General features: G+C 61.2%; 1 protein-coding gene across 6 annotated transcripts in view; it reads right to left on the reverse strand.

The window, feature by feature from the left end:
- PSD4 (pleckstrin and Sec7 domain containing 4) overlaps nucleotides 1–23,916 on the reverse strand; it is a 39,053-nt gene extending 15,137 nt beyond the window's left edge. Inside the window, exons 1-4 of one of the 6 annotated variants that reach the window (XM_073325345.2) lie at nucleotides 23,359–23,916; nucleotides 9,601–10,757; nucleotides 4,160–4,238; nucleotides 2,301–2,754 (exon numbers count right to left, since the gene is read on the reverse strand). In XM_073325345.2, coding sequence (XP_073181446.2) covers nucleotides 2,301–2,754; nucleotides 4,160–4,238; nucleotides 9,601–10,599 — 1,532 coding nt within the window. In that variant the 5' untranslated portion in view covers nucleotides 10,600–10,757; nucleotides 23,359–23,916. Of the gene's footprint in view, nucleotides 1–2,300; nucleotides 2,755–4,159; nucleotides 4,239–9,600; nucleotides 10,758–12,957; nucleotides 14,972–14,995; nucleotides 15,977–15,998; nucleotides 16,209–16,415; nucleotides 18,861–19,272; nucleotides 19,549–23,358 lie in introns of those variants that run through there. The other 5 variants (XM_073325342.2, XM_073325346.2, XM_073325347.2 and 2 more) reach the window with 5 other exon arrangements.
- Nucleotides 23,917–24,411: the final 495 nt, after the last annotated feature.

The following is a 24,411-nucleotide window of genomic DNA, read 5'->3' on the forward strand; positions in this document are numbered from 1 at the left end:
ACACTCTGGGGCGTAACCAGGGATTAGAGTAGCAGCCAACAGAGGGCTGGCACCGGCTGGGGTGGATATCCCAGAGAGAAAGAGAAAGCAAAGCTGCTTGGGTCACCGGCACTGACTCAGGTATCTGGCTGACTGGTTTGGACGTTAACCCTTGCAGCGCATGCGTAGGGCTGCTGGGGGCGCTCTGTGCCCTGCTGGACCCGGTGGGAGCTCTTGGCATCGAAGGGAGGAGATGCGGGCTACCCACTTTGCCAGGATGCATGGGCATCCCCCACAGCCTGGGCTAAACCCACATGGCCCGCAGCTGGGTTCTTGGGCTGGAAGGCCCCAGGACACTGCATGGGGGCCAGCTGTGGGGCGGAGGCTGGACCCTCTTGAGGGAACGTGGGGGTGAAGAGGCGGGCAAATGGCTGGGAGCAGGGGAGGGGTTGAGTGTGCGGGTTTGTCAGCAGCTAGATCAGCAGCGTGGCTGGGGGCTGCGTGTGGGGTGATGGCCAGAGGCAGGCTGGTGAGGGAGAAGAGGGAGCCCAGCTCTGGGGTGGGAGCATGGCAACCCTCCGCACCATGCTCTCTATGCCCCACTTCCAAGGTGCACCAGCTCCAAAGGGTTAACAGCCCAGGGCCGCAGGGCTGGGCAATGCACTGGGCAATACACCGGGCTCTGGGGAGGAGCATGGCCCCACAGGCAGGGGGTAGCAGCACTGCTGGGAAAGGGCTGGGTGCTGCCCCGCTTCACAACTCTAGTTGCCCCTCGGCCTGGCCTGGAGGGCCGGGCTCCCCACACACCATCCAGCCCGGGGGGGGCTCATGGGACCGGCTCCCCTCCTGGCATTCCCAGAACTCTGCACAGCACTCTGGATGGGTCCTGTGCACCATAGCGCAGGGCCTGTCAGCTCTCAGGGCGGGGACCGTCTCTGCTCTGGGTCTGTTCAGCGCCCGGCGCCATGGGGGCCTGGCCTGTGACCAGGGCTGCTAGGCACTACCTAATACACCTAATAATGTACAGTGCCAGGGGCCACGGGGGACCTGGCCTGGGCACTGCCGTAATACACCTAATAATGTACAGTGCCAGGGGCCACGGGGGACCTGGCCTGGGCACTGCCGTAATACACCTAATAAATCACCTACAGTGCTTAGCACCATGGGGGCGTGGCCTGGGGCTTAGACACCTTGGCACTACCGTAATACACCTAATAAATCACATGTGTGGGGCTGCTAGGCACTACCATCATACACCTAATAAATCAGATACCGTCCTTGATCTATGGGGGCCTGGCCCTTGACTGAGGTGCCTAGGTGCTACCCTAATACACTTAGTAAATAAGAACAATAACCTCACTGGTGCCAGGGGCAAGGTGCTGAGCATGATGCCAGCCCAGTGAGTGACCTGTCCGTACCAGTCTGGCTGGTGGCTGACAGCCCCCCAGCTGAGGGGATTTGCACTACAGACAGCGATGCTGTGGCTGGGAGTGTGGGGGCTGGCTGGGTGCCCTGCAGCACCCTACGAAGTCAATGCTTGAGGCTGGAGTCAGTGAGGCATCGTCTGGCAAAGCCCACAGGGTCAATGTCTCCTGGGAGCCCACAGCTCAGATTCACTGCCCTGGAAGGGCTTGGCCAGGACAGCCTGCACCCGCCCACAGCCCAGCCCAACAGGGACCAGCAGCCAGCTCGGAGGTTGCATCAGGCTGGTCAGATGTGAGGGTGAGACAGAGCCAGGGAGAGAGAAAGGGCAGCAGAAGGTGGGAGAAAGCAGAGAGCTGGTCATAGTGAGAGGCAGCAGGGCTGGAGCCCAGAGGCTCCGGGGATGGGCACCTCATTAGAGAAAGACAGATGCATTGGATAGCTAGTAACATAGAATCATAGAATATCAGGGTTGGAAGGGACCTCAGGAGGTCATCTAGTCCAACCCCCTGCTCAAAGCAAGACCAATCCCCAATTTTTGCCCCAGATCTCTAAATAGCCTTCTCAAGGATTGAACTCACAACCCTGGGTTTAGCAGGCCAATGCTCAAACCACTGAGCTATCCCTCCCCCATGTGATAGCTAGATCGAGGGGCGCGGGGTCTGGGGATGGCTGGATAGACAGATGGATGGACGGATGCGTAGCAAGTTCCTTTAGCTCTCAGCTATCTCTACCCTCTTGGAGCGCTCGCCAAATGGCTGCCAGCTCTCATCTCAGCCTTCACAGTGCAAAGCTCAGCTCAGCCCCGGTGCCTAACCACAGCCGGAGGATGTCGTGGCTGCCAGAGCCCCACAACCTCCCGCCTGGTTCCCCGTGGCCAGACTCGCGAGCTGGCTTACCCCAAGGTGGGCTCCGGCCTGCCCTCCTCCTCCAGCACAGGCTCATCTCCAAGCGCGGGGGATAGTTCCTCCATCTCCTGCCCCTGTGCCGTGCCGCCCGGCTTCCCCTCCGCTGCGTCAAGCGTCTCAGCCGGGGACTCAGCCTCGGTGACTTCCCCTCGCGGGCAGGAAGTGCTCTGGGATGCCTTCGCCACCAGGCAGGGGGGAGCCGGGCTGCCACAGCCAGGGGCTGGCAGCCCCAAATCCACCTCCTGGCACTGAGCAGGTTCCAAGGTGTGCTGCTGGGAGACCTGGGGGCTCCGGCTGCCTCCGCCCGCAGGGGGACTCGGGGGCCGGAGCTTGCAGGGGCTGGGGTGGTCCCAGTCTTCCTCGTGCAGCAGGGCCGATATCACAGAGGTGCCAGAAGCTGAAAACAGCAAGCCGCCCTCAGGTGGGTCCAGAGCACCACTGAGACCTGCGGGAAGAGTCCACTTACCAATGGTCCCAGCACAGCCCCTGCACCCCAGCCAGCCTCCCGCCCGCCATACGGGGCCAGACCCCTCCTGCCGTGGCCCCAGCCAGCCTCCTGCCCGCGATACGGGGCCAGACACCTCCTGCCATGGCCCCAGCCAGCCTCCCGCCCGCGATACGGGGCCAGACCCCTCCTGCCATGGCCCCAGCCAGCCTCCTACCCGTGATACAGGGCCAGACTCCTCCTGCCGTGGCCCCAGCCAGCCTCCCGCCCACCATATGGGGCCAGACCCCTCCTGCCGTGGCCCCAGCCAGCCTCCCGCCCGCCATACGGGGCCAGACCCCTCCTGCCGTGGCCCCAGCCAGCCTCCCGCCCGCCATACGGGGCCAGACCCCCCTCACTGGCGTAGCCACAGCCAGCCTCCCGCCTGCGAAATGAGCCAGACCCCCAGTTGGCGTGGCCCCAGCCAGCTTCCTGCTTGCGATATGGGCCAGATCCCTAGTGGGTGTGGCCCCAGCCAGCCTCTCGCCTGCAATACGGGGCCAGACCCCCAGCTGCCGTGACCCCAGCCATCCTCCCGCCTGAGATATGGGGCCAGACCCCCAGCTGCCATGGCCCCAGCCAGCCTCCCGCCTGCGATACAGGGCCAAATCCCTAGCGGGTGTGGCACCATGCAGGAGGGTATGGGTCCAGCCGGAGAGCAGTGGCTAGGCCAGAGGGGTCAGATCAGGCTGCAGGGATCCAGCCCCCGTCTCTCCGCTAGCCCCACCCCAGCCATGGAGCTGTCAGGGCAGGGAGCAGCCAGGGGCTGGGCTCACGGAGCCACAGACCGCACAGCTACATCCCTGCAACTCCAGCCAGCTGAGCCCATGCCAGCCCTGCCCGGGGACACTCGGATTGGCTGCTTTCCCCTCAGTACTGACTCCTCCACAAGAGCAGCCAATAGAAATCTGGCAAAGCTCTTCCCCCCCGCCCCCCAGGAGCTGACACCATTCTCATATAAGGGCAGGGGGCAGCTAAAGAGCCCTGCAACCCTTCCCCAAAGTGGGGGGGGCAGAACAGATGAGGTGGGGGCAGGACAGAGGGGAAGTAGGGAGGCAGGCAGATGTGATGTCCCTTTCTTTTCCGTAGAATATGACAGACCCCCCACTTTAAGCACGGCATACAGGCCTGGCCCAACTGGCTCAGACCCATGGCCCACCCAGCCTAGTGTCGTCTGGGACAGGGGCTGCACCAGTTGCTGCAGAGAGGCCAGGAACCAGCAGCAGCAGATGGGGTACAGTCTCCCCCCACATTCGGTCTCACAGCCAGCCCCCCACCCCCTGTAGGCCAGGTAAGAGCAATCGCGGAACAGCTGGGTTTCACCCGTGAGTCAGCCGGCTCGTCCCCGAATGGTCCCAGGACTCACCCGACTCCACACTGCACAGGAGAACCGGGGGGCGGCAGACGGCTCCATCTGCCAGCTGGTCGGGGGGGCGGGGCGGGGCCTGGAGAACAAGGAAAGACACATTAGAAGATCTGCAGGAGCCCAAGAACTGCCGGGAACAGAGCAGGGGCCAGGGAGTTGGCTGGTAAGGCCGGGTGCGGCTTCTCTGATCCAGCCTGGCCTCCTGCACAACGCAGGTGGACAATCCAGCCCAGGGCACCCAGATTTTAGAAAGAGACGCCCAAGCTCCATTGGAAAACACTGTGGGGGGATCCATCCCATCCCCACGCCTGCTTAACCCTCCTGCCCGGGAACGACGTGCACTGGGCCTCCCAGCCCACGCTCCTGGCCCCGACCATGGCTGGCACCAGCGAAACTTCCACAATAACCGACTCTGAAATCACCAACCCGGAGGGGAAGTTTCTGCCAGGCCCTGCTAATGAGTGGCTGGCTCAGGCCCTGATGCAGGAGGGTTTATAACATGACTGAAGGTAACCAAGCCTGATTTGCTGCTGAGCCTCTTTTGTTTGTGATCTCTTGTGGCAGGGAATTCCACAGCTTAACTAGGCACTGTGTGTGTTTTTCATTCGCTGCCTTTAACACTCATTGATTGTCTCCTGGCAGGGGCATTACGCAAAACAGCAGGTCCTGCTGTTCTCCCCATCTCTCTCACTCTGTTTTACAGCCCTCTGCCATCTCCCTCCTTCTTCTCCTCTCTAATGCAACAGCCCAGCCCTTGCCTGTCTCTGTTTCTGCTCTGTACTCTTTGGCGACAGGCTAACCTGACCCACAAGGCTGGATGGGAGCTGAGCAGAAATCCCAGTATCCTGGTATTTCTACATCGGTTTTGCTCCTGAATTGGGATAGAAGGCGAAAATGCTGACGTTTTTTGCAGACTGAAAAGGTCAGAAAAATGTCAATTTGGAAATGCTGAAACATTTCGGGTCGGTTCAACGTTCAACCACATCTGTCTATGGAGCCATGGTGCCTCATGGGAGTTATAGTTCTGGTACCTCTTGTTCAATTGTGCTGGATGGGCGGGGCTCCCTGGCTGGACTACATCACCCAGCATGCACCTGCACTCATATGATTCCCATGAGACAGCATGTGGTTCAGTCAGAGGTGAAACCATGATGAATCATGGGAGATGTAGTTCATCCAGGGAGAATCATAGAATATCAGGGTTGGAAGGGACCTCAGGAGGTCATCTAGTCCAACCCCCTGCTCAAAAGCAGGACCAATCCCCAAATAAATCATCCCAGCCAGGGCTTTGTCAAGCCTGACCTTCAAAACTTCTAAGGAAGGAGATTCCACCACCTCCCTAGGCAACGCATTCCAGTGTTTCACCACCGTCCTACTGAAAAAGTTTTTCCTAATATCCAACCTAAACCTCCCCCACTGCAACTTGAGACCAGTACTCCTTGTCCTGTCCTCTTCTACCACTGAGAATAGTCTAGAACCATCCTCTCTGGAACCACCTCTCAGGTAGTTGAAAGCAGCTATCAAATCCCCCCTCATTCTTCTCTTCCGCAGACTAAACAATCCCAGTTCCCTCCTCATAAGTCATGTGCTCCAGACCCCTAATCATTTTTGTTGCCCTTCGTTGGACTCTTTCCAATTTATCCACATCCTTCTTGTAGTGTGGGGCCCAAAACTGGACACAGTACTCCCGATGAGGCCTCACCAATTTCGAATAGAGGGGGACGATCACATCCCTTGATCTGCTCGCTATGCCCCTACTTATACATCCCAAAATGCCATTGGCCTTCTTGGCAACAAGGGCACACTGCTGACTCATATCCAGCTTCTCGTCCACTGTCACCCCTAGGTCCTTTTCCGCAGAAGTGCTGCCGAGCCATTCGGTCCCTAGTCTGTAGCTGTGCATTGGGTTCTTCCGTCCTAAGTGCAGGACCCTGCACTTATCCTTATTGAACCTCATCAGATTTCTTTTGGCCCAATCCTCCAATTTGTCTAGGTCCCTCTGTATCCTATCCCTGCCCTCCAGCGTATCTACCACTCCTCCCAGTTTAGTATCATCCGCAAATTTGCTGAGAGTGCAATCCACACCATCCTCCAGATCATTTATGAAGATATTGAGCCTGGCATATGTGGAAAATGGAACATACAACGGGGGCCTGGTCTGTGACTGGGGCGCCTAAGCACTACCATAATACCTCTAATAGCAATAGAAAAGTACAGTGCCTAGCACAGAGGAGTGCTGGTCTGTGACTGGGGCCCCGAAGGGTAATGGTAATACAAACATGACCAGTCCTGGTGGGAGTGGTGAGAACAAGCTCTGAGGAACTCCTCCCCCCACTAGCAATCCTGGGTCAGTAGCAGCTCGGGGGATATGTCTGGTTTCGACACCCTCGGGTTTTACCCAGCAGCATCCCTGTAGACTGACAGACGCTGGGCAGCATCATCTCAGCCTCATGCTGGGGCCTGAGCTCCAGAGGCGCTCAGTGCCCGCTGCTCCTCTTGGTTGAGAACCAGGCCCCTGAACCAAGCGACCCATCACTCCAGCCTCAGCACCCCAACCTGGTCATCCCCCTCCCCCGGTCACTGCAATGGCAGGAAAGCCAACACTGGAGCTATCCCAAGCTCCTCCTGGTGCTGCTCCCGGGAAATAGTCCAGAAATGTGTCACCCTGCCCCTGACGCCCCCCTGACCCGGCAGGATGGCTGACACTCCACCCCCACGGCAAAGCCTGACGCACGAGGCCGGCTGCCTCATCCCCAGCCCCACCCCGGAGACTGGCCAGACGCCAAGCCACCGGCTGCAAACAATCCACAGGAAGGTGGATGCTGGGCAGTGCCCTGTTGGAGCCAGGCTCCAGCCACGCCGGCCACCTTTAAACTTAGAGCCTGGCCAGAGGGCTTGGGGAGGGCCGAGCACGCAGCCCGACAGGCACGGCGATCTGGGCCCTCCATGGAGCTGAGGTCAGAATTCAGCCCAGGCAAGCCGCGCGTCAGGGGCTGCCCCACGGTGCCGGTGCTGAGGGGCTGGCCCAAACCCCATTCCCTGGCCCGGTTTCCCCTCGCACTGGTTTGACACACTAAACAGGCCTCAGGGTGGGTGTAAATGGCCCCCTCAGACTCCCACCTCTGTAGGGGCCTCCCCAGCTGGTGTGGAGCCCTGCGCCTAGGGCCATAGGGGGTGGATCAGGGTCATGGCTGGGGCACCCTGCGCTGTGGCTATTCCCTGCCCCCCAGGGCCCATAGGGGGTGGGTCGGGGGAATGGCCAGAGCACCCTGTGCTGTAGCTGTTCTCTGCCCCCCAGGGCCCATAAGGGGCGGATCAGGGGTGTGACTGGGGGGCACTGCACTGTGGCTGTTCTCTGCCCCCTAGGGCCTATAGGGGGTGGATGGGGGCATGGCCAGTGTGGCCTGCACTGTGGCTATTCTCTGCTCCCCAGGGCTCATGGGGGTGGATTGGGGATATGGCCGAGGCACCTGCACTGTATCTGTTCTTGAGCCCCCAGGATCCCTAGGGGGGCAGATTGGGGGGGAAGGGGGGCACACTGCACTGAGGCTGTTCTCTACCCCGAGGGCTCATTGGATGCTATGAAAAACAGATCATGAGTTGGAGCAGCCTGGAGGTTTCTTTAACCGACCCCAGGGGCTGGGCAGGTCCCTGCATGGCCCCAGAACCTGGGGGTTACAGTCACCGAGAAGCTGGATATGAGTCAGCAGTGGGCCCTTGCTGCCGAGAAGGCCACCAGCACATTGGGCTGCATTCGTGGGGGCATTGCCAGCAGATCGAGGGACGGGATCGTTCCCCTCTATTCGGCCCTGGCGAGGCCTCATCTGGAGTGCGGCGTCCAGCTTTGAGCCCCCTGCTACAGAAGGGACATGGACAAATTGGAGAGAGTCCAGCGGAGGGCAATGGAAATGATCAGGGGCTGGGGCACACGGCTGGCGAGGAGAGGTGGAGGGACCTGGGCTTGTCTAGTCTGCAGAAGAGAAGTGGGGAGGGGTGACAGCAGCCTTCACCCTACCCCCCGCCCCGCATGTGGCCGAGCAGAGCCCAGGTCCCCGGCCCCGGCAGGAGCTGGGGGGCAGCAGCACAGCAGCCCGTTTGATTGGTCCTGCAGAACCCAGCAGGAAGGTGCCTGCTCCAGAGCACCCCCTGCTGGCACCTTCTCTATTCACCATTTACCTGTACATGGCCCCAGAATGCCCCTGTAATGTGGCAAAGAAAGCCACTGACAGGAAGGGAGGTAAGGGGGTGTGGGCTGAAGTGGTCTGCCCTCCACGTTACTCATACCGAGCTCTCATCTAGCTTCTCCCAGCAGTTGATCTCCAAGGAGGTCAGCGGCATCAGCTTCACTTCACAAGTGGGGAACTGAGGCACAGCGAGGGGCCATAAAAGTTATGCAGCAGCAGAGCTGGGGCTCCCAAGTCCCAGTGTAGTACTTTGTCCGCTAGGCCACGCTACTTTCCACCTTCTCAGCAGGGACATTACTCCAGCCTGCCTCCCTTGCATGCTGGTGAGCCTGTGTGCACCCGAGGGAGTTTGGACCCACAGTGTAGTTTTACACCCAGTGTATATCCCCATTCCCCAGAGCCTGTCCTCTCTCTTCCACCAATGTCAATCAGGAGTCACTCCACAGAAAGCAAGGGAGTGACACCAGTGCAAGCGAGAGGGGATGCAACCCCCAAGGCATCCACACCCCACAGCAGCACTGCAGTGTCTGCATGGATGCTGCCGTTCACACCCCTCATGAGCACGAGTGTGAGGGCAATGCCATGGTCTGGTCTGTGAACACAATCGTGGAAGATGCACGAGCGAATCCATGTGCAAAGTGGCTGCTCCTATCCCAGGGGCCAGGCCCTGGAGCTGGCCCCAGAACATGCTTTGACTGCGCTGGCCCCTGTCCAGGGTGCCCTGGAGCACTGCATGTTGGGACATGTAGTTCCCACGGGCCACGCCTCCAAATTACTGAAGCTGTCTACACCCAAGATGCAGCATGCTGCCTATGCCAAGGGGAGGGCTTTTCCCACTGCTGGAGGTAATTCACCTCCCACCAGACCCCGGCAGCCTGGTTTGCGAGGCTTATGCAGAGCAGGGAAGAATAATTCCCTCTGGCAACGTTCCCCGGCCAGGGTTATGCAGCAGGTCGGATGGGATGGGCTGGTGGGGGTCAATACTGCAGCTCAGTACGGACCCAGGCGGGCACAGCCAGTGCCCCTTCGTGCCCCCCATCTCATAGCTCCGCAGTGCCGGGAGTGGCCGGGCAGGCCAAGGGGGCTTTCTCCAAACTGCGATCACTCAGTTTGGCCTGAGCGGGCGGGGTAAAGGGGGAGACATGGGCCATCCTTCCGCTAAGCCGCTCCCTCCAGCCTGGCCACCAGAGACGGTCCCCCCCAGGCTGGCCTCCAGAAGGAGGTTGACAAAAGGCGAATGGGCCGCTCGCTGCTTACCTCCAGGTCCTCGGCCATCGAGCAGGACCCGTCGATGTCCCGTTCCGTGATCACCAAGGGGGCCCAGGTGCTGCAGTGTATCGTGTAGGCGGGGACATCGCACGGCACCTCATCCTCAGCTCCTGGTTCATCCGCCTCGGCCAATGGGCACCAGAGCACTTCCTCCCGCTGGCTGCCCGACACCGGCTCATCCTGCGGAGCCCTGTGGGTCTCATCGCTGGAACCAGCGTGATACCCCTCGGCAGTGCTCCACAAGGCAGGGCCGTCAGAGGGGCTGGGCCCTGTGGGGCACGGGTTCTCCTGGAAGAGTGGGTTGTTGTAGAAGAGGCACTGTTCTTCCTCCTCCTCCTCCTCGGATGACAAGCTCTCCTCCTCCTGCCTCCCCGGGCCAGCCTCTTGCCCATCATCGCTGTCACTGGCCGCGGTGGCTCTTTCGTCCAGCGGCTCCCAGGAGATGGGCAAGCCCTGTGCAGTTGGGGAGCAACTCTGTGCATTCTCGGGGCCCTGGGACCAGCTGCTTAGCTCAGCGACAGGCTCTTCTTGCTTCTCCAGCTCCCCTTGCAGGTCCAGCACACACAGCTGAGCTTGGAGGATCCCAGCCCAGAACAGTGCTTGGGCAGCGTCATTCTTCTCCTCGTCCTGGGCATTCAGGTTCTCTGCTGGAGGGGGCGGAGATTCCACAGCGGGCATCTCCGAACCAAGTGCATTCCCCACGGCGCCCGGCGTCCCTCCACCTCCAAGGCCAGCAAATTCTTCCAGAGATGTCTCGCAGGCCCCGGCAACGACTTCCAAGGAGGAGCTGCCAGCACTGTGGCCCTCCGGGCCCTCAGGGAACTGGGCGTATAAGGCACTGCCCGGGTCTGTGTAATTATCAGAGAACACAATTGCATCTTGAATCCTAAAGAGGCTTTCTCCAGGCCTACAGTCTGGAGCTTCTGCGGCATAAGGAGCCAGGAGGTCCACGGGCTCCGTGTGGCTGGAAGGGCCGGCCGCATCCATGTCACCATCCACCAGGAACCACACACTGGGGTTCCCGATACGCCTGCCTTTGCTTTGAAAGGTTCAGTTAAGCCAAGGTGGGCTCTTCTCCCATCTTGTTTGCTAAGCAGTGAGCAGCCGGCTCTCTAGAGAGGCTCCCCATGGCACTCGGGTCTACCCTGGAGCAGAGGAGGGCAAGCAAACAAAACCACAAGTTAACGTTCAACGAAATGGGCTGGAAATGGGCACGTTAGACAACCCCAGGAAAGGGCAACGCAAGCCACTGGGGGCGAGAGACGCTGCAACCTGGATCAGGAATTACAAGCAATACCGAAAGTAGGGAAATCCATCTGGAGGTCACAGGGTTTGTACAGTACAAACGGTGGTGACAATTTATTTATCACACCAGGCACCCAGACACATGGGGGCACAGCAGACAAACGGGGGCAGAACAGAGGGGTTTTTTCTGTTTGGTTAGCAGTGTCTGCTGATGTCAAGGGCTGCGTGGGAAATTCATTTTTAAAGGAAGCGGTTCAATTCCTAGCTGAGCCACTGGCCTGGGTGACCTTGGATAGGTCACAGCCCCACCTCACGCCTCAGTTTCCCCATTTGGACATTGATACTGAGCTCTTTGGAATCCAATGAGGAAAAGAGCTAGGAATTGGCGGCACTCAGAGTGTAGGCTAGTGAGTGGGGCACACACTTGGAAGACTTGAGTTCTAATCCCAGCTCTGCAACTGACTCTCTGGGTGACCATGGCCCTGCTCTGTGCCTCAGTTTCCCCATCTGTAAAAGGGGGATAATGACAACGGCCTGCATTGAAGTGCTCAGACGAGGAGTGTTATCTGTCATGCTTCTGGCATGCACAGTGTGCTTGGTGCTGTACCACACAGGGAGAAAGGATCGCCCCTAAGAGTGTAGAAGCTACATACAAATGTGCAGTAACTTGGAGGGGAAATGCCTGGCATCTGGGCCAAGGATGGAGATCACCCTGGTGCAGGACTGCACAAAGCCTAGATGCTACTTAGCATGACTTGAGTCCCGCCAATCTTGATTTAAAAATTGTCAGTGATGGAGAATCCACCATGACCCTGGGTAAAGTGTTCCCATGGTTAATTACTCTCACCATTAAAAATTTACACCTTATTTCCAGTCTGTATTTGTCTAGCTTCAACTTCCAACCCTTGCATCATGTTACATCTTCCTCTGCTAGACTGAAGAGCCCAGTATTAAATATTTGTTTCCTGATAGACAGTGATCAAGTCCCCTTAACTTTCTTTGTTAAGCTAAATGGATGGAGCTCCTTGGATCTCTCCCGCTCAGGCAGGTTTTCTAATCCTTTAATCATTCTCATGGCTCTTCTCTGACCCCTCTCCAATTTATCAACATCCTTCCTGAATTGGGGACACCAGAACTGGACACAGGATCCCAGCAGCAGTCACATGAGGGTGAAATACAGAAGGAAAATAAGTGCTCTGCTCCTACCTAAGATTCCTCTACACATCCCGGGATCACATTTGCCCTTTTGGCCCCTGCATCGCACCTGCAGGCCTGAGTCCCTGAAGTCCACAGAGTTCTCCCATCCCTGAAGCTGGCCATACACGACAACCTGCGGACACACAGATGCCTCTGACCTAGCATCCGGGGGCTCCATTTCTGCTCGCTCCGTATCACTGAGAGCTAGCTAGAGACTAGACCACAGAGGGGCCCGCACGCACACACTCAGATGCTGGGAGAGTGACCACAATTGCAAAGCCCGAGCCAGAAGAGTGTTACACTCAGCCACAGTATTTCCGGTGTCTGCTTGATGCATGTGAAGTCACAGCTTACGCAACTGACCAGAGACATATAGGACTGACGCAGTCACATGGAAAAGATCCCCATAACTGACTGATCAGGCTTGCTAATCTATATGTTGCTCATTAAAAATCACTACCCCGAAGAAATTCTGTTATTAGCACTTGTGTACTCGTCATCTGTATTAGGGTAGCACCCAGAGCCCCCTCGTGGCACATGGCCCCGGTGTGCCGGGTGCTGTACAAAGAGAGAGCGCTTGGAGCCCCTAGCCAAGGTTGCAGTGCTGCTCAAGCCAGGCTTGTGATTTTCAGGGTGTCTCTAGAGCCGGGGGGCGGGGGGAATGGTTTTTCCAGTCCCATGAAAAATGTCCAGACTGTATATATTTCTCCCATTCTGGATGAACATGAGACCTTTCCCAGAAAACTAGCATGGTTAGGGGGCCCTCCCCTGCGGGGTGGGAAAGCTGGGTTCAAACCCCTGCTCACGGGGAACGGACAGCTGAACCCGCATCTCCCACCTGAGCATCCTAAGCACCAGGGTCCAGAATCTGTCCATCACTGAAGTTCCATAACAAATACTCACTGGGCCAAAGAGAGACTCTACAGCCCCGGGCTTCAGGCACCCACCCCGTGTCTCTGACCTGCCTGGTGAGTGCCACGAGCACTGGGCTGCTGGCTCTTCTGGGGCTCGCTCACTGCTGTGGCCTGACCAGAAATTCCATCCTGGGTCTGAGAAATGGCATGACCAAAGTTTAATCAAACCCGTTACATTCCTGCGAAAAGGCTGGGTGCTGGCAAAGAGCCCGTTCTCCTGCAGGCTCACTGCTCCATAAAGCCCCAGCTCCTGGAGTCACGGGAGTACATCAGAATAGCAGCGTTTGTGAAACTAGCGCGGGTTGGGCAGGCCTAGCTGCACAGCTAATGAGACAGAGCAGCACAGGGAGAGAGTCACCTCTGGATGCTGGCACCTCACTTGGGGCTGCTGCCCCCCACCCCGGCTCTGGAAGGGGAACGTCATGGATTCGGCAAGGCTGAGGGCATATGGGGATAGCTAGAGGGGGTGGATGGGGATGAATAGATAGATAGGTAAATCGATCTCCCAGAAGTGGTCAGTATGGGCTCGATGGTTTGATAAGAGGCAGCGTGGTCCAATAACTAGAGTACTGATTGGGGAGTCAGGATTCCTGGGTTACTTTCCTGGGTCTATCACTGACTCCCTTTGTCACCTCAGTGCAGTCCTTGTCACTCTCTGTGCCTCAGGTTCCCCACCAGCACAATGCGCGCATTGAGTGTGAAGGGGTGAGGCTGGGTGGAAAGAGTTCACTGTCACTGGTGGGAGCGAACCAACCCCCCTGAGCAGCCAGACCAAAAATGTCTGGCATCCCCTCTCTGTATCTGTCTGTCTGTCTGCTTCTGGGGACTGTCGTCCAGGTGCCCCTGAGCCCGATTTCCAGGGCGCTGGCTCTTGCTAATATCCATGGGTGTCATGAGTGCCCAGCCTTGCTGTGTGTGTCCATGTCTGTCTGCGGAGGTGCCCATGGGTGTCTGTGTGCGTCTGTCTGTCTGTCTGCGGAGGTGCCTGTGTGCGTCTGTCTGTCTGCAGAGGGGGGTGTCTGTGTGTGTGTCTGTCTGTGGAGGTGCCTGTGTGCGTCTGTCTGTCTGCGGGGGGGCGTCTGTCTGTGCATGTGTCTGTCTGTCTGCGGAGGGGGGCGTCTGTCTGCGCGTGTGTCTGTCTGTCTGCAGAGGGGGGCGTCTGTCTGCCTGTGTGTCTGTCTGTCTGCGGAGGGCGGCGTCTGTCTGCGTGTGTGTGTCTGTCTGAGGAAGGGGCATGTGTGTAAGTGTCTTTGTGTCTGTCTGCGGAGGGGGGCGTCTGTCTGTGCGTGTGTGTGTCTGTCTGCAGAGGGGGGCGTTTGTCTGCGTGTGTGTGTCTGTCTGAGGAAGGGGCATGTGTGTGTCTGTCTGCGTGTCTGTCTGCAGAGGGGTCTGTGTGTCTGGATCTCGGTTTGCATGGCTGGATCTGTGTGTCTGCAGGGGCGCTGGCTTGGGCAGCATGGCCGTTGCGGCAGGGGTGATGGCAGGGGCTAGCCACCCGAGCACAGATCCGGGGGGCAGGCGGGCTGGACCTTGAGTGGCTAACCCAAGCCACCCCCCGCTTTGTTAGCTGAGCTAGTGTGCGGCTGGTTCCCCAGGTGGGCAGCTCACTGCCAGCCGGACTGTGACAGCCCCAGCCAGCCCTGGGCCTGGGTATGTCGGGGGGCGGGCTGTCTGTCTGTCTGTCCCTCTCTTTGCCCCGTGTGAGTCTTGTCCGGCCCCACGCCCGGCTGGGCAGGGCCAGCAGAGGAACAGACGCCCCATTCATAGACAGGGACACGGCTCCCCCAGCCTCCTCCCGTCCTTCCTGAGTCGTGTCACAGCCGTAAGCTCCGGGGAGGGGGGGCAAGCAGCGCCGGGGTGCGTGTGCCGCCCCCTGGATCCCACCCCCTTCTGGGGTCCCCACAACTCGCTCCAAGCTCCCCCCACGCTCCTGCCAGGACTTTCCCCTCCAAGCCAAGCGGCCCGGCGCCTTCCCCAGCCCACTCCCACTGGCTCCCGGCCCCGCAGCCCCCGCCAGAGGCACCTACCCGGGGCTCCTCTCTGCGCCGGGGGAGCGGGCCAGCCCCTGCCCGAGGGGGGGAGCCTGGGGACACCCGGCCATCCTTGCTGGTCCGGACGGCTGGGACTCTCTCCTCCCGCCCCCCCCGCATTCGCTCTGCTGCTGTCACTTGCCTGCACACTTCCTGCCCACAGGGTTTAGAAACGTGCCCCCCCCCGCAGCCAGGCCCAGGCCCTCCTGGCCTCCCACTGCTGGCTAAGCTAAGGGCATGCAAACAGCTGCACAGATGGGGGGGCATGACCCCCCCCTTCTGCCACAGCCAAGCCCGCAGCCCTGGGGCAGGGCCGGGGGGGGGGCACGGGGCTGGGGAGTTCTGCTTCACTTCCCTCCCCCACTCGCTGACACACTCCTCTCGGCAGTTTCCGGCGCGTTTGGTTGCAGCCCCGCAGCAGCGGGGCGCTGAGAGGCGCCGAGGCGGGGGGGGGGTCCCTCTCCCAGGGCTGGCGCTGGCCCCCGCCCCAGGGGCGTGTCCCAGGGTGGAAGCGGGGCCTGCTGTTTGGCCAAGCCCCATGGCTCAGACCCCCCCCCCCCTCCAAAAAATTGCACCATGAAAAAGAAATCCAGGCAGGGTTTGCGGCGGGGCTCATGCCCCGCGCGCCGGCGTGTCCCTTCTCCCAAGCACCGGGCGCGCGAGGGGATTTCGGGCTCCGCCGCGGCACAATGGGGCGGGGCGGGGCGGGGCGGCCGGGGCCCCGCCGCGGTCAGGCGCTGTACAGACCCCGGGGCGCGGGTCCCTGCCCAGCTGAGCGCCACGCGCGGGGCGTTTGGCACCTGGGCCGCTCACAGAGGGGCCCCGGGGAGGGGGGGGCCACTGGCCATGCGAAGCTGCGGGAAAACGGCTCCAGCCCCCGGAACCGCCAGTGCACCGCGGCGGCTGCCTGGGGCGAGCTGGTTCCATTCTCTCCGGGCGCCCCCAGGCAGGGTCTCCCCGCAGCTCCGGCCCCAGCTCGCCCTGCAATCCCGCGCCCCACCTGGCTCGGAGGGGGACAACTCCCGGCAATGAAAGAGCAGCAGCAAAGCCCGCCCTGCGCCGGGCCCGACGTCCGCCCAGGCCGCCGCCGGGCCTTGCGAGGGCGCTATTTTTACCGCGAGATCGGCTCCCAGGCGGGGGAAGCCGGCCGGTCCCCTGCACGCCCGGGACGGGATGGGCACGTGCGCCCGGCTGGGCTCCCCAAGCGTGGCCCGTGGTGCCACCCCGGGCGGGGACCGATCGCGGGACTCAGCCGCTGGCTCACGAGCTGCCCTGGCACCGAGCAGCAGCCCGCGGCTGCGTTACTGTGGGCTGGGCAAGCACCGAGTGCGATGCCTCCCTTCTGCAGGGCAGGGTGTCCTGCCGGGCTCGGCCCTGCTCTCGCACCAGTGCCGCTCCCTGTCCGTGCCTGGCTCACCTGGGGAAGGTGCCCGCTGCCAGCCCTGCCCCCAGGCCTCAAACCTCCAGTGCTGGTGATGCGTGAAGCCCAGAGCGGTACCAGCTGCCAGCATCAATTCTCAGGGCCGAATCAGCCCCTCACACCACCCCTCCCACGGCCTGGACTTCATCCCTGTTCGAACTCCAGCAGATCCGCAAGAAAACATCCCAGCCTGGTTTGAAATGGTCAGTGAGGGAGACTCCGCTCTGACCCTTGGGAAATTGCTCCCATGGTAATTCCCCTCCCTGTTAAACATTTACGCCTCGTTCCCAGTCGGAATTTGTCTAGCTTTGACTTCCAGCCTTTGGAGGGTGGCCTGCTAGACTGAACAGCCCTTTATTAGACAGTACCCGGTGGAGTAACCGAGAACACAGACCAGGGAAATAACCCACTTCCTTCCCTGATGAAGGGAGGGACGCACCCCACCCGTGCACTTATTCTCTACACCGCTACTGACTTGGACTCTTAATACATTCCATGGGTGGCGTACCCGAGCCCACCTATCCACTGACGCTTTAAAAACTCCCACACCTCAATTTGGATCTGTGCTGGTTATGTGATATGTATGTACCTCGTGAACCTTGCAACCGATGTTTGCAATTCCCCGTAACCCAAGCCCGACACCAGATGTACAGTACCTTCCCTCTTAACTTACTTTCTGTTCCCCACCTGTAGACACTGCTTCTCCCTCTCTGTGCTAGGCTAAAGAGATTGAGCTCTTCGGGTCTGTCTACACAGCACCTAGACACCCATGGCTGGCCTGTACCAGCCGGCTCAGGCTCATGGGGCTCGGGCTGTAGGTCTGTGTAGACATCCAGGCTCTAGGACCTGCAAGATGGGAGGTTCCCAGAGCTTGGGCACAAGCCCGACCCCGAAGTGTACACAGCGATGAAACAGCCCCATGAGCCCGAGTCTGCTGGTTTCCCTTTGCTGTGCAGACAGGCCCTCAGAGCCTATCACTACAAGGCAGATTTTCCAACCTTTTAATCCTTCCCATGGCTCTTCTCTGACCCCTCCCAGGCACCAGGACTGCAGCCGTGCCAAATCCAGAGGGCAAATCACCTCTCTGCTCCTACTCGAGATGCCCCTTTATACCCCGCATCAGCCCTTTGGCCACAGCATCGCACTGGGATCCCATGACACATTTGTGACCGATGCCAACCCGGGGTCTGTCGGTGTCCATCCACAAGGGTGTTGCCCAGCCACCCGCCACCTGGGCTCAAACCCCAAACCCTCCCATGGGGGGGGCAGCATGAGCATCCCCCACCTGCCCCCACAGGAAGGAGAGGAGCAGCGGCACTGTGCTACCCTCCTGAGCACCCAGGGGCTCCCCCAGCCCTAGTGCTTCGGAGGGATGAGTGTGGGGGTGAGGGTCTCCACTGTGGACGTGCTGATTTCCAGGCTGAAATCTCCTGGGGGACTGATCCCTGGCAGAGCTGACAGCTCCTGTGGGCAGAGGCCCCCCACGGGAAGGGTGAGGGCACAGTGTCTCCCGACAGAGGGACTGATGACAGTTCCCTGCCGCTGTGCTGTGCCCTGGGGATGCAGCCGGGTCTCACCACACAAGCACTTGTGCTTTGCCCCCATCCCTCCTGCTTGGCTTCTTTGCCCCCCTCCAGCGTGCTGTGACACCCCCTCACGCTCTCGTTGGGGTACGGGCCTGCACCCATTGGGGCTCCTGGGCCCTGCCCTGCCCACAAGCAGCTCTCAAACTGCTCCCGCTCCCAGGCCTCCCCAGGGATGGTGATGGAGACGCTGCTGGGTCCAGGGAGAGAAACTCAGAGGGAAGCCAGAGGAAGCCTCGGGGGCAGCCTGGCCCACACTAGCCCCCAACATTTTCCCTCCAGGCCCAGCTGCTTGGTAGTGTGTCCACAACTTCCCTCCCCTCGGTGCTAAAACAGACAGGCTGCCCTGCCCGGGGCGTCCACTCCCATCCCCGGCACCGTTCAGTGATGTCGGGGGAGTGGGGTGGCTGTGATCCCCTGGCCTGTGGCCATGACCCCGCTTGGGGTCACCAGCCCAAGGCTGAGAGGCCAAATTCTAGGCCATAGCCCGCCTGGGATGCTTTACAGAGCAAGCGCCATTCCCACCCCCACAGGGCTTTTTCAGCCCACCCGGCTTGCTTCCCCCCGTCGGTACCAGGCTGTCACCGCCTCTCCCTGCCATGGAGCAGGCCAGGCCGCCCCACTTGCGCTTCCATGGCCAGCCAGCCTGGGCCACCAGCCCACTGACAGCACACAGTGCTGGGCCCCTGGAGGCTGCGTGACCAACCCCACCTGGGCCAGCAGCGGGGGAACGAACCTGGGACCACCTTCACTAAAAGCCTGAGTCTCTCCCACTGGAGCCAAAGGACTGGCTCCACTAGCTAGCGCTTACAGTAGATCCTTATCCTTTCGCCAGCCACTGGAAGGAGACAAAGAGCCCCTGCCGCCGGGCATGGGAGCAGTACAAAGAGCTGAATGGGGAGAAGACACAGAACAACACACACACCTTAGGGGGCTGGGACTAGAACCTCAGCCCAAGAGCGCTACAGAGAGGGGCTCCCCTGCCTGTGGCTAGCTCACCCCTGCTGAGCCAGCCCTGGCCCGTGGCTGGGGTGGAGAGATTCTCTTGGCTGGGCCGCTCGCACTAGCCCTCCCAAGGCCACAGCACGCAGGGCGTGCAGACGGGGCCTACCCCCGCCAGGGCCTCTGCGCCAGAGCTCGGCCATGGGTCCCGCCAGCCCCAGCCCCAGCCCGCTGCCAGCGGCAGGCATGGGGGAGAGGAAGCGAACGTGCTGGTTCAATCCCACCCGGGCCCCCGAGAGAAGAGCTTGGGAAGTGTCACAGCAACTCACCCAGCACAGCCCTGCAGCCGCCCGGCCTTCACCTGCTTCCGGTGCCATGGGGCAGCCAGCGGCTTCCTGTTTGCTGCACAGCGCGAGCCGGCTCCTCCCGCAGTGGCAGGAAACGCGCAGGCAGGTGCAGCGTTCCCCAGGGGCTGCAATCTCTGGGCACACAACAAGGCCCTGGGGAACAGCTCCCCTGCTCCCAACGCTGCCACGATGCCACGGCTACCGCCACGCGCCAGCAGGGACAGGAGGCTGGCCGAGCTGTTGGTAGACGGCCGCAGAGTGGAGAAGAGGGGAAATTGCCTAAGGAGGCAGGTCTCTGATTTGCTGCCCCCTGAACACGCTCAGACATGGACACGCACACGCTGAGCCGGGCACACACGGACACACGCACAGACATGGACACGCACACGCTGAGCCGGGCACACACGGACACACACGTACAGACATGGACACGCACACGCCGAGCCGGGCACACACAGGCACACACGTACAGACATGGACACGCACACGCTGAGCTGGGCACACACAGACATGGACACGCACACGCTGAGCCGGGCACACACGGACACACACACACAGAAATGGACACGCACACGCTGAGCCGGGCACACACAGACATGGACACACACACGCTGAGCCGGGCACACACGGACACACACGCACAGACATGGACACGCACACGCTGAGCCGGGCACACACGGACACACACGCACAGACATGGACACGCACACGCTGAGCCGGGCACACACAGACACACACGCACAGACATGGACACGCACACGCTGAGCCGGGCACACACAGACACACACACACAGACATGGACACGCACACGCTGAGCCGGGCACACACAGTCACACGCACAGACATGGACACGCACACGCTGAGCCGGGCACACACAGACACACACGTACAGACATGGACATGCACACGCTGAGCCGGGCACACACGGACACACACACACAGAAATGGACACGCACACGCTGAGCCGGGCACACACAGACATGGACACACACACGCTGAGCCGGGCACACATGGACACACACGCACAGACACGGACACGCACACGCTGAGCTGTGCCTGGATCCCACCCACCTGCGCTATTCCCCTGCTCCGACACATCTGTGCCGTCATCCTGACACAGACGGGAACCGCCCTGACTCTTCTCTGGCCCCAGAGCAGCTCTCCTGGGTCCCCACCAGCCGCGCACCCACCTCTCCGCCCTGCGAAAGCCGGCTCGCTGTCCTGTGGCAGAAGGCTGGTCCTGGACTAGGCATTCAGTCCCTGGGTCTGCCACTGAGCTTCTGCATGACCTTGGACAACTCCCTTGGTTGCTACTCCATGGGGCTGGGGGGGGGGGAGGAGAGTTGTCTTCATGGGGTGGGGGGCTGAGAGAAGGAGTAATCCTGGGGAGGCAGGGGAAGCTCACAGAAACACGCTCCCGCAGATGATGCCCCTTGGTCACAGCCACCCCAATTTTCCCTCCAGCCCCGCCCCTGCTTCCGAGTTCCCGCTAGCTGAAGCTACGGCAGAGCCCAGCCAACCCTTTCCCTCCACTCCAGGTAGGGCAAGCACCTGCCCCACCAGCCTCCCAGCTAACCACTGGGACACACAGCCTGGCTCCTGGGGGTGGCCTGTGCCCAAGGGCTGCAGGACCTGCTAACATGCTCTCTCTGCACTGGTTTATTCTGGTGCCATTTGGGGTTTGAAGGGTTCAGGTTCGGGGATCTCTCCCTGCCTGGATCCCCTCCCGCCACCCAGCATGCCTAGTTCCTCGGCGTCTCTGGCTGCACCCCCCTGCAGACGCCACCAGGGAGCTACAGACCCCCAGTCACGCGAAGGCTGCGTGCAGGGAGAGGCCTGGGGACCGATCCCCTGCCGTGCAGCTGCCACCGAGGAAACCCCACATGCCGCATCACCGACTCCTAGAGACAGACTCTGCCGGCTACTCTGGCCCTGCACTGGCATGAGGCTACTTGGGGGGGGGAGGGATCGCTCAGTGGTTTGAGCATTGGCCTGCTAAACCCAGGGTTGTGAGTTCAATCCCTGAGGGGGCCATTTAGGGATCTGGGGCAAAAATTGGGGATTGGCCCTGCTTTGCGCAGGGGGTTGGACTAGATGACCTCCTGAGGTCCCTTCCCACCCTGAGAGTCTATGATTCTATGGTCCTGCTGGTGCCCCAGAGGGGGTGAGATACCCCCTAAGCTGCCCCCCCCACACATGTGCCTAGATCCTGACTGTGAGCAGGGCCAGGGGGCACCTGGCTGGATGAAGCCAGCTGGCCTTTGCCTCCCCAGCCAGCTACTAGGCTGGTGTGGGTGGCAGCGAGGATCCATGCCAACAGTAACACACCCAGGGACGCTGTGTGGCCAGGCTCGGCGGCTGCAGACCCAGACAGACCAGGCATTAGCAAGTCCCAGCACAAATAAAGAGACCCACAGAACCACCCTCGCCCAGCCCTCTGTGCCACAAGACAGCTGCGTGCCCGGCCTGCCATGCCAGCACCGTGGGCAGGGACCAGGGCTCCAGGCCAGGTCCCCCAACCCCTTCCTCTGCCATGACCCCAACTGGCATCCGTGGGAGTTTTGCATTGGTCCAGGCTCCGGCCCATGGATGGTGAACGCCCCAGCTGGGGCTGCGGCTGCTTCGGCCGGTCTACTGCCAGGCATGGTGCCAGCACTCAACACGGGCACTTGTCCCTAGCTCACCCCAGCCTCTCCTGAGACAGGCTCCGTGTGTCTCCAGCCCAGACTTTCACTCCCTGCTCTGAGGCAGGGCGGGATCTTGCAACACCAGACCCACGGGGCCCCACGCTGCCACAGGAAGGGAGCATGGCCCAATGACTGGCGCCAGCTTAGTGCTTGGGACATCAGGGTTCCCGGCTCTGCTACCGACCCCATGTGAGCACAGGCCGGTCCTGCCCCCTCTCTGTGCCTGTTTGTAACAATGCTTGGTCTGTACAGACTGGGAGATCCTTGGGCAGGAGCTGCACATGGTATGTCTGGGCGGTGCCCGGCACGTCAGGGCTCTGAACTCGGGCAGAGTCTGGACAGTGCCCGGCACGACAGGGCCCTGATCTCGGGCGGGGGCTGGGCAGTGCCCGGCATGACAAAGCTTGACTTTGGTCGGGGCTTCCCCAAGCCTACCACCGAGAGCAGTTTCCCTATGGCACCTGTGAGCGTCCGGGCCCCTGTGGTCCATGCGCGGCCAAACTCAAGGGGAAGTGCTTCCTGGCCCTGCCAGCTCCTCACAGCTTGCTGCAGGACCCCCCCTCCAGGTGTGGGCGGCGCGTCTCAGCCCCGGGGCCAGGGGGCGGAGGTGTCACCCTGTTGTTCTGATCACACTATTAACGCTCTTGCCCCGTGGATGCCAGGGGCCTGGGCTGCAGTCGGAACAGGCTTGTCACAGCCTGGGCCAGGCTTGCCCCATGGGCATGGGGCTGGCATGGGCATGACAGACCCTGGGCAGCCCCAACCACGCTCACCTAGAGACCCCGTCACACTGACATGCACCCCCACAGACGCATTCTGCACCCACCCAGCACACAGCCTCACGCAGGTGGGGAGGGGGCAGAGATTTCATGCTCTATCTAGATTTAAATTCTCAGCGGTTGCCAGATACCCCGATGAGGGGCGCTGGGCGAGCCCCTCACACCCTCTAGCCTGTCTGGGACCCCGGCTGGGGGCCTCATGTGCCGGCCGGGCTCCAAAGGGAGGATGCGCCAAGTGGGTCTTTCCCAGCTCTGAGCCCCGGGGTCCGGGCCTCAGAGCAGAGTGGGGGGCCAACCAGGACCTCCCTCTCCAACCCCCCAACCACCCCCAGGACAGCTCCTCCCAGCACACAGGGGGCCCACCTGCATTCCCCCCCCCCCCACCCCCCCTGCCATGTCAGGGCATGAGTGCTAGCAGGGCCTGGTGCTGTGGAAAGCCCCCTAAACCCTTCCTCCAAGGAACTAGGTGTTGGCGGGGGGTGGGGGGGCTAGACTGGAGTCAGGGCCCTCAGCGAATGCTGGGAGGTTGTCCCACAATCCCTTTCACCCCTGCCAACCAGCCCGTCCCGTCCGTGCCGCGGGCAAAGCAGCTCTCTCCTTACCCATCTCGTGGCAGGGCTCGGTGCAGGTGCACAGGCCCGGGGCTGCTTGGTTCTGCCTCCCCTGGCCCAGCAGGCTCATGGCTCCTTCTCCAAGGGCAGGGGGCCTCAGGGCTGCTCTCCCCCAGGCCCAGGGGTGCAGGGCGCAGGTGTGTGGGGAGCGCGACGGGACCTGCCGCCGGCTCCAGAAACGTGGGCCGGCAGAGCGGAAGAGCCTGAGCCCGGCTCTGGGACGAGGAGGAGCCAGCACGGGGCTGCCGGACAGGTTTGACAGCAGCAAGCCCAGACGGCCGCTGCGGCTCGGTGCCCACTCTGGAGCCCCGGCCCCTGTGTGCAGAGTGACTGACCTTTGGCCCCCGGGGCCGGAGAGCTGCGCTCCAGCCTGGGGAGGAGCAGGGGCAGGAGGGGTGCTGGAGACTGGGAGATCCGCGTCCCAGCCCCAGACCCCTGCCCCTCCCCACAGCACAGGGGAAGGAGCTGCTGCGGAGGGCCCCCAACTTGGCTCTCGCTGACCCCCATGAACGGGGCTGGCGGCCCAGCTCAGCCAGCGGCTGTCAGGAGCTGAGCCAGGCTGGGGATGGGCGTGTCTAGGCTTGGGTATGCGCTGGGCCCGACCCTCCGGCTCTGTGGGCCCGATCCTCCTCTGCATGGCTCTGTGGGCCCGATCCTCCCTTGTCCCGGCACCATGGGCCTGATCCTCCCCTGCCCTGGCTTGGTGGGCCCGATCCTCCCGGGGGGGGGGATAGCTCAGTGGTTTGAGAATTGACCTGCTAAACCCAGGGTTGTGAGTTCAATCCTTGAGGGGGCCATTTAGGGATCCGGGGCAAAAATTGGGGGTTGGCCCTGCTTTGAGCAGGGGGTTGGACTAGATGACCTCCTGAGGTCCCTTCCAACCCTGATAGTCTATGATTCTATGACCCTGGCACTGTGGGCCTGATCCTCCCCTGCCTCAGCCCCACAGGCCTGATCCTCCCCTGTCCTGCCTCCATGGTCCCGATTCTCCTCGGCCCTGGCTTTCTGGTCTCAATCCTCCCCTCCCCTGGTTCTGTGGGCCCG

The sequence above is a fragment of the Lepidochelys kempii genome, chromosome 26 (genome assembly GCF_965140285.1).
Source record: "Lepidochelys kempii isolate rLepKem1 chromosome 26, rLepKem1.hap1, whole genome shotgun sequence".
In the NCBI taxonomy this organism is placed as follows: domain Eukaryota; kingdom Metazoa; phylum Chordata; order Testudines; family Cheloniidae; genus Lepidochelys; species Lepidochelys kempii.